Here is a 9,100-nt window from a genome sequence, read left to right on the forward strand (position 1 = left end):
TTGTTGAATGGTTATGATGGTCTGGAAATATACTAAATGCTTTATCTGTGTTTTTTTATTTATTCCTCACAATTCTATGAGGTAGATACTATGAGTCCCCATACTTTACAGATGAGAAAACTGAAGTTGGAAAAAATTAAATAACATACAAGATCACATAACTAAGAAAGTATATGGTAGGATACTTTCCTAAAGATTTAAAAATCTTTAAAAAAAGATTTTATTTATTCATTTTTAGAGAGGGGGGAGGGGAAGGAGAAAGAGAGTGAGAGAAACATCGATGTGTGGCCACCTCCCGCATGACCCCAACTGGAGACCCAGCCCATAACCCAGGCATGTACCCTAGACTGGGAATCAAACTGGTGACCCTTGGATTCATAGGCTGGCACTCAATATACCGAGCCACACCAGCCAGCGATATCTTTCTATTTTTTTAAAGTATATTTTATTGATTATACTATTACAGTTGTTCCATTTTTCCCCTTCTCTTTATTCCCCTCTGCCCCGTACTCCACCTCCCACCAGCATTGCCCAACCCCTTAGTTCATGTCCATGGGTTATACATATAAGTTTTTTGACTTCTCCATTTCCTATACTATACTTAACATACCCCTGTCTATTTTGTACCTACAATTTATCCTTCATATTCCCTGTACCTTTTCTCCCATTCTCCTCCACCCCCCTCACAGCTGATAATCTTCCATGTGATCTCCATTTTTGTGATTTTGTTCCTGTTCTAGTTTTTTCTTAGTTTTTTTGTTTTTGGTTCAATTGTTGATAGTTGTGAGTTTGTTGTCATTTTACTGTTCATAGTTTTGATCTTCTTTTTCTCAATAAAGTCTCTGTAACATTTCATATGTTAAGGGCTTTGTGATGATGACTTCCTTTAACTTGACTTTATCTGGGAAGCACTTTATCTGCCCTTCCATTATAAATGATAGCTTTGCTGGATAGAGTCATCTTGGATGTTGGTCCTTGCCTTTCATGACTTCAAATACTTCTTTCCAGCCCCTTCTTGCCTGCAAAGTTTCTTTTGAGAAATCAGCTGATAGCCTTATGGGAACTCCTTTGTAGGTAATTGTCTCCTTTTCTCTTGCTGCTTTTAAAATTCTCTACTTATCTTTAATCTTGAGTAATGTAATTATGATGTGCCTAGGTGCATACTTTCCTGGGTCCAACTTCTTTGGGACTCTCTGAGCTTCCTGGACTTTCTGGAAGTCTATTTTCTTCACCAGATTGGGGAAGTTTTCCTTCATTATTTGTTCAGGTAAGTTTTCAATTTCTTGCTCTTCCTGCTCTCCTTTTGGCACCCCTATGATTCAGATGTTGGAATATTTACAGTTGTCCCAGAGGTTCCTAAACCTCTCCTCATTTGTTTGAATTCTGGTTTCTTCATTGTGTTCTGGTTGAATATTTATTTCTTTCTTCTGGTCAAAATGATTTATTTGTCTTAGTTTCCTTCCCTTCAGTGTTGGTTCCCTGTACATTTTCCTTTATTTTACTTTGCATAGCCTTCACTTTTTCCTCTAGTTTGCAGCCATACTCAACCGTTTCTGTAAGCATCCTGATTACCAGTGTTTTGAACTCTGCATCTAATAGGTTGGCTATCTCTTCATTGCTTAGTTGTATTTTTTTCTGGAGTTTTGATCTTTTCTTTCATTTGGGCCATATTTTTTTGTCTCAATGCACCTGTTACATAGTAAGGGGTGGAGCCTTAGGTATTTGCCAGGGCAGGGCAACCCACTTAGATGCATTGCGGTGCTGTATGTGGAGGAGGGGTCTGACGGGGAACAATGATAAGTAACAATATGGACAAAATAAATAACTAAATATTTGGATAAATAAAAATAAAGTTCAGGAGAATGGACTTATTGGCCTCTAGGTCTAGAAGCTGGCAGTGGCAGCTAAGATTTTCACTTCTACAGGGTAAAGGGACTAAAAGTGCTCATTTCCAAGACAGAAGAAAAAGCCCGCTTATTGCTTCAAGTCAAGAGGCTCTGATGAGATTTTCTCATTTGTGAAAGAAATAGGGAAAAATCCTGTCCATCAAACTTCTGGGAGGCTTAGTTGAATAGAAACTCTGGGCTTAGTGAGGTGGGAAAACTCAGACATAACGTTGTGATTACAAATTTATAGAAGCTCTACTGTGGCTCCGTGATGGTACTCAATATGATAGCAGAATGGCAGCCCCACTCATCCTTATAAAACCTGGTTTAGAACTGGGGAGGGATGTAGAAAATGAAATGGAGGCAAGTGCAAAACTACTGAGGAATAGGGAACAATGAGCCCAGAGGTAGAGGAAAAAAAGAAGCAAAAAACATTTATGCCAGATAACATACACAGGGCTATTTTTCATTAATGGAATCACAAGTTTTGTCTAGGTTCACAAAAGTGAAATAAAGATGTTTTTGTAAAAGAATATGTCTTTGTTTAAGCTAAATAATAGAATCAGTCATTGACTATTCAAATTCTAAAAGTTAACTTTTTTTTATGGTGGGCCATTGAATTGGAAATTTTCCAGTCTTAGTTTTAATAGGTATTTGCCAGATAATTTAGAGACTACACTTGAGAGGCTTGTTTAGTTCTAATCACCCAAGTGCTATTTACTGCCTTTGTGAATCAGCTGAGGGCATTGCTTATCAGCAGGAAAATGTCAAATAACTTTGGGGGCACCATCTCTCCTTCCTAGTTACATGATTAAATTCAGAGACATACTAAGACCTTTTATGTATTGTTATCCCAGAGTTCATTCAGATTTGTTGTTGGAAGTGAGGACCAAAATCAAAGAGGGAGGAGTCAGAGGACCTGATATTCTTTGAACTCTGCCAAGGGCTTTACCTACCTTTTCTCTTTAATTTACTCCTCATAAAAAGTGTACAAATCAGTACTCCATGTTATAAATGGAAGCTCTAAAGACCAGAAAGTTTAAATGACTTGTAAAACTATGCCACTAGTAAGTGGTGGAGATAGTCATCTTGACTCTATTATCCCTGGAACCTCCTAAATCATAGTATGATGATTAAAGATCTGCTGTGTTTGTCCAATTAAAAAAAAACAGCCCTGACTGGTGTGACTCAGTTTGGCATTGTCCCACTAAGTGAAAGGTGACCATTTAGATCCTGGTCAGGGCACATGTCTGGGTTGCTGGTTCAGTCCCTGGGTTGCTGTTTCCCTCCCTTCCCCTTTCTCTAAAAATAAATAAATAAAAATCTTAAAAAAATAAACATAGCACAAGGCAGTTCAGTTATCTGTTGCTGAATGATATTTTATTAGCTTAATAACTTGGGCCTGCCCTTAGCATTAATAAGCTTCAGCACTAGTCATTAAGATTTTTATTCATTGGTGGGGAAACTTTCCTGTTTTAAAAAATGCAGTTAGAGAAAGGGCATCTACTTCTTGGGGGCTGCAGCAACAGCAGGCCTCTCTTCACGAGTGATGGGAATGGTGCGCTCAGGGCCAGAGGCCTGTTTCCTTGGTCCATTCACACTGAGGACCCCATCAGATGACAGGGATGAAGTAATTGCAAGAGGGTCCACATCTGCTGGGATCCGGTATTTTCTGTGGAACTCCCGGGAAATGAAACCATGTTCATCCTAATCCAAGAGAAGGAGGAAAGAGACAGAGAGATAAGAACAGGAAAATCACACCATTTGTTTAGAACTTAGGCATCTTCCTTCCCCTTAGGTGTGACTAAATGCCATGGCAACGTGAGAGAAAGCTTTTCCATTTGGGGCTAAAATGAAGTTGTCTAGGGGGTCACTCCTACCAAGGAGAATCTGAGAAGTCAGAAACAGGTAAAACTTCACAGCTCTCCAAACTCTGAGGCATGGATATGTTTAGAGGTATTTCCCAAAGGTTTAGATCAATGTTTGTTGGGCCGACAGATTTGGAATATCATCCAGTACTGAAGATCTAAGGCCCTGAGAGAGCCCAGAAATTATCCCGACTCTTCAGGAACATCCCAGAATGTTCCAGATCAATAGGACTGCTGCTATTTAAAAAGACTCCATCCAGGGAGACTGTGACCCAAACCTAAATCATGTATGCAAAATGGAAACGGTTTGAGGACCTCAAACTGTACTGTTTGATGCATAAGGTTCTCAGTTATCAGAAACTGTTAAGAAGCAAATTCATTAAAAAACCTTCCCAGAAAGAAATGAGAAGGTATTCCATTCTTCAAAATTCTGCTAAAGAATTCTGACCCTAACCCTTGTACCTGCTGAATCTCAAGCATTTATCCAGACAGGTTCTCAACAGATTTCCACTTGGGTTCTAGGGTATTAGAAGCTGAGTACAAACTTAGGCAAACCAAATAGTTCAATGTTATAGTAGACTAAAGAGAAGAGGATTCCTCAACATCAAAAAGTACCAAACTCTTGGGCATTCAGAGTGCATGCAGTTAATGTAATTATATAAAGCAACCAGGTATCCAATAGGCACTATGCCTAAATCATTGCTCCTCATCCTTGACTGTACGTTACAATTACCTACGGAACTTTTAAAAATGCTGATACCTGTGTCTCATCCCTAAAAATTCTGATTTAATTGGCCTGATATGTGCCTCAGCATTGGAATTTTTAAAAATTCCCCTCCTGATTCTAAAGTGACCAAGGTTGAGAACCACTGGCTTCAATGGTAAGTGAACATCCCAACTATCCCATCTAAGGCAATCAAATTAAAACAAACAAAAAGCAACAACAATCTCTTCTCTGACCAAAACAATCACAGTACCAGGTCTATCCCCATTTCCAAACCCCAGTGGCTTAGGACTGGAATGTGGCCAGCCTCAGAAGCTGATGGCAGGGTCTGGCACATAGTATTCACTGAATGAATGAAAAGAAAAGAAAACAAGCTACATGCCTGGCGTTCTTCATGTTTGCCGTGCACCTCAATCACATCTCCCAGCACCTTGACTTTGAGTTCCTCTGGGGAGAAGTGCTTCACATCCAGGCTGACAGAGAATCTGTCCTTCTCCAGACGCATCTAGAAATGGCAAGGTGGGAGAAAGAGGTAGAAGAAAAAATGGTGGGAATGTGGATTACTAGTACAGTATCATCATTCTGCAGACTTGCCGGTAGTTTATCTTCCTCTTTTTGGTTAAAAAAAAATCCCTTTTTGAATAAACATGGCTCTCTGGTTCAAGGGAGCCACCACAGTGGTACCCAATGTACACCATTTGGACATCAGGCCCAAACTTTATTTACAGGGACAAGGAAGAAGACAAGTCACCCAGGGGGACCAATTACAAGGATGAGCCTGGGCATGGCTTCTGTTGCCTTTCTGACCCCAATGCCTGGCCTTGTCATTTGTCTGTGAGACAAAGGACCCTTCTTCTTGCTTAATTGTCTGCCAAGTTTCCCACCCACTCAATCTGGAATGTTCTGCTGGTCTGACTGTCCTTCCAAAGCCCTTCCCTGCTCAGCTCCTGTTTACTCACACTTGGATATTTTTAAACCAGAGTTTTATCTGCAACAGCTTCTATCAACCTTTTGTGTTCACCACATTCTACCTCTTAGGCCAAGTGGTGGTGGGGGGTCCCAGACTGGACCTACATTCTTTCTTCCTTATGCCTAGATCCAGGCTAGTGTCCTGTCATAGCCCCAAGCAACCCAGAAAATCATAGAAGAGGAAATGAGAAGGAAGAAAATAGTGGTTGCTGTCTCCAGCTCCACATGTGGGGATGAAAAGCTCAGGATGAAGTAGGGCTGTCTCCTGGCTCTGAAACTTGAAATGATAAAATTTTTCAGGAATATGAGGTATTACAAGTGATAAGCAAAGGAATCCGAAGGCAACTCTTTCTTTGTAGATCCTTATGAACCAAGCCAGAGAGAGGTGTCTTACTTAAAATTTAGGGAATATAAAAGACCTCCATACCACATGGAAAAAAACACACACAGTAAGTAGGATATAGAGGAGCATTGAAAACAAACAGGTGACTGGGGGAGAGAGGAACTAGCAACCTCATCTTTCTTCACTGCAGGATACACAAGTGCCTAAAAGACAAGATACTTCGACGTAGCCAGATTTAGAGAGGGAAAGGAGGGCAGCTGGAGATGTTTCCAGAAACCTCAGGAAACTCTCCTGCGGTGTAGAGGGGAGACTTACCTCTGAGAGCCCAGTGTCAATCCAGCTGGGTGGCCGCAGGAATGATGGCAGCCGAAGGTAGAAAGGGCTCAGGGATGTAGAAGTTGGGAAGAGATCAGACTCCAGCAGGTGCTCTCCAAAGAACTGGTCAAAGAGGCGGCTGGGGGAGTGGAAAGGAAAGAAGGGGCGGCGGATCCAGGGGTGGTGGATGGCGATGTCCATGGTGGCTGGTGAATGTCCGGGGTCGGCTGTCAGCTGGCTGGTCAGCTCCTTTCAGCAGCAGCTACAGCCAGTCCTTATATATGCACTCTTGTGAAGCTTCTGGAATGATGATGTCAGGGGTTTTATTATCCCAGCTCACCGCCGTTGGTGGAGACTTGTGATCAGGGATTTGGCAGTGTGACACATACCCAGTACTCACTGAGCTAAGAAAAGAGAAATACAAACACGTCTGAGCTGGTCAGTGACTTGTGCTGGACTTGTGTTCACTAGCTTTCTAGCCACACCCAGTGGCACCCTGCCCCCCACTGGCTGGGACACAGTCAGGAATCCCAAGCAGGCAGATGGTGTGTCCCTCCTCCTCTCCAGCCTAGCCAGCCAGGCGTATGGGGCCAGCAACTATCTTGGGCTCCAGCACGAACTGGAATCTTCCTTGGCGGGGCCCCAGAAACATTAACTCTTTGAGGGTTCCAGGAGGAAAGCAGTGATCACCAACATGTCACTGGCAGGCATCTGTGTGGTGCTAGAGGTTGACCTGGGTTCTGGTGAGGACACTGACATTCATCTGGGCAGCAAGACCCCTCACCACAAACCAAAGAAAGCGTAGAAAAGTTTCTTGCATCTTTCACCTTACATGGATCCCAAAACAGGGTGCTTGCGACTAAGGAGGAGAAAAAAATGGTGTGGGAAATGTACAAACTGTAAGGGTCTCAGCCAGGGCTCTCCGGGACCTCTGACCAGCCTCTGCTCCCAGCTCACACTCCAGCCAGGACCCCCAGCTGTCCTCGCTGGTCCCCTGCGACAGCTGAAGGGTGTGCTGGGGAGGGGACGGGGGGTCCACGCAGCGCTGGCCAAACACTGGTGCCTGGCCCTCAGGGCCCCCACTGCCCGCCCCTCCCCCAGCCTCGGCACTATTTTGGGTGGTGTAGACCCCGCCCCCACCTCCGTCTGAGCCCTGGCTCTGCGGGCAGCTGGAGGGGTCGCACTGCTCCGCGGACTAGGGCTGCCTACTCGTCTGCAGCCATGTCTGGCCGCTCCGTGCCACATGCCCACCCGGCCACCGCGGAGTACGAATTTGCCAACCCGAGCCGCCTGGGCGAGCAGCGCTTCGGAGAAGGTATGGCACAGACACCACTCATTTGCCTCCCACCCCCACTGCCTGAAATTCTGGGCTGGCCTCCCAACGGTGCTGGCCTCCACCCCATTCCGGGCTTAACTGAACCCCTGGGCCGAGCCATCTCCTACCCCAGTTCCTCCCTTACCCCCTCCAGGCAGGGCTCTTTCTCCTTCCCACTGACCTCACGCAGACGTGATGCACGCTGTGCTCTGACACCTGCCGCCTGCTTTCTTGTACTCCTTCTGTCTACCCAGCTCTGCTTTGGTTTGGCCTCCTCCATTCCCATCTCATTCCCTTTCTCAGTCCCCTGTCCCTAGCTGCCTCCTTCTAGTCATCGTGTCCCCCCTCCCACCCATTCCTTACTTCTCTTGACCCCCATCCTGCTCAACCTAGTCCTCATGTCTTATTTCACCTCCTTTGTGCCTCATCCTGCCTTTTGCCTTCTCTTTCTCTGCCCCTCAGGCCTCCTGCCAGAAGAGATCCTGACTCCCACCCTCTACCATGGCTACTATGTTCGGCCCCGAGCCACCAGAGCAGGGGAGGGCAGCAGGGCAGGGGCCTCTGAGCTCAGGCTCAGTGAGGGCAAGTTCCAGGCATTTCTGGATGTAAGCCACTTTACCCCAGATGAGGTGACCGTGAGGACTGTGGACAACCTGTTGGAGGTGTCTGCCCGGCACCCCCAGCGCCTGGACCGTCATGGCTTCATATCTCGAGAGTTCTGCCGCACCTATGTCCTGCCCGCTGATGTTGACCCCTGGCGTGTCCGCGCTGCTCTCTCGCATGATGGCATCCTTAACCTGGAGGCTCCTCGGGGTGGCCGACATTTGGACACAGAAGTCAATGAGGTCTACATCTCCCTACTTCCTGCGCCTCCTGATCCGGAAGAAGAGGAGGCAGCGGGAGTTGAGCCCTGAATGCCACAGACCCGGTATCCAGCACTTTCTACCTCCCGTGGTGATACGGCAGCTGCCATCACCCTAGAGGTAGCAGCATCCTTGGGAAAGGGGAAAAGTGCATGGGCCACAATGTATGGTTTGGTCCCTTGGGACATGTCCTAGCCTTTGGTTTAGTTCTGGGTGGAGCTGAATAAACCCAAATCTCAGGGCCTTATTTGTGCTGCTTCCTATTCTGTGGCCTGGAGGATGGGGTGGGAAGTGAGGGAGGAGGTCACAGCTAGGGAAAAACTCTTCAGTTAGATGTACCCAGTGTTATAGAAGCCTGAGCTCACACAGGGATGCTGAGATCACACCCGGAAGCTGACACTGGCTCCAGATCAAATTCCTAGCCATAATTTTCTCAGTGCAACAAAAGAGAGAGTGATCCTGGGAGAGAAAAGGGATATACCATCCAAACAACCCAGAGGGCACTGTCTGGGCTGGTGATTAGGGACACAAAAAACAAGGGTCTCCAGACTGTCTGGCCTGTTTGGGGTAGGGGTTGGAAACAGATTTTGGCTGGAGAGAGTTGCCTAAAGCCCTGTTTTTCCATACTAAGGTCTGTCCACTGAAAATAGCCTCTGATTCTAAGGGGACAAGTATGTATACACAGGAGCACAGACACAGAAATCTCTGCCATTGTCACTGAACCCCATAGTCTCCCTACCCTATGCACAGGGGAGGCTCATGAGAGAAAGCATTTGCCTCATATCTTGGAACATCCCATAGAGAGGAATCACTGTAT

General features: G+C 45.6%; 2 protein-coding genes across 2 annotated transcripts; one reads left to right on the forward strand and one right to left on the reverse strand.

Annotated features, from left to right (window-relative positions):
* Positions 1-3,239: 3,239 nt before the first annotated feature.
* CRYAB (crystallin alpha B) lies at positions 3,240-6,332 on the reverse strand. The gene is made up of 3 exons (XM_045840010.1): positions 6,106-6,332; positions 4,861-4,983; positions 3,240-3,593 (listed from the first exon to the last, which is right to left on the reverse strand). Exons 1-3 carry the CDS (start codon positions 6,304-6,306, stop codon positions 3,390-3,392), a joined length of 528 nt encoding a protein of 175 aa, XP_045695966.1. The 5' UTR covers positions 6,307-6,332; the 3' UTR covers positions 3,240-3,389.
* Positions 6,333-7,162: 830 nt separating this feature from the next.
* Positions 7,163-8,530, forward strand: HSPB2 (heat shock protein family B (small) member 2). Its single transcript, XM_045840008.1, has 2 exons — positions 7,163-7,420; positions 7,883-8,530. Exons 1-2 carry the CDS (start codon positions 7,327-7,329, stop codon positions 8,332-8,334), a joined length of 546 nt encoding a protein of 181 aa, XP_045695964.1. The 5' UTR covers positions 7,163-7,326; the 3' UTR covers positions 8,335-8,530.
* The last annotated feature ends 570 nt before the right edge of the window (positions 8,531-9,100 follow it).

The sequence above is a fragment of the Phyllostomus hastatus genome, unplaced genomic scaffold (genome assembly GCF_019186645.2).
Source record: "Phyllostomus hastatus isolate PE091 unplaced genomic scaffold, TTU_PhHast_1.1 phas_contig_113, whole genome shotgun sequence".
Taxonomy (NCBI): Eukaryota; Metazoa; Chordata; class Mammalia; order Chiroptera; family Phyllostomidae; genus Phyllostomus; species Phyllostomus hastatus.

Coding starts and splice junctions, on each gene's coding strand:
- CRYAB (XM_045840010.1), bottom strand. CDS start 6,306: ATGGACATCGCCATCCACCACCCCTGGATCCGCCGCCCCTTCTTTCCT. Junction 4,984..6,105: donor TTGACACTGGGCTCTCAGAG/GTAAGTCTCCCC, acceptor TGCCATTTCTAG/ATGCGTCTGGAGAAGGACAG. Junction 3,594..4,860: donor GCAAACATGAAGAACGCCAG/GCATGTAGCTTG, acceptor CTCTTGGATTAG/GATGAACATGGTTTCATTTC.
- HSPB2 (XM_045840008.1), top strand. CDS start 7,327: ATGTCTGGCCGCTCCGTGCCACATGCCCACCCGGCCACCGCGGAGTAC. Junction 7,421..7,882: donor CGAGCAGCGCTTCGGAGAAG/GTATGGCACAGA, acceptor TCTGCCCCTCAG/GCCTCCTGCCAGAAGAGATC.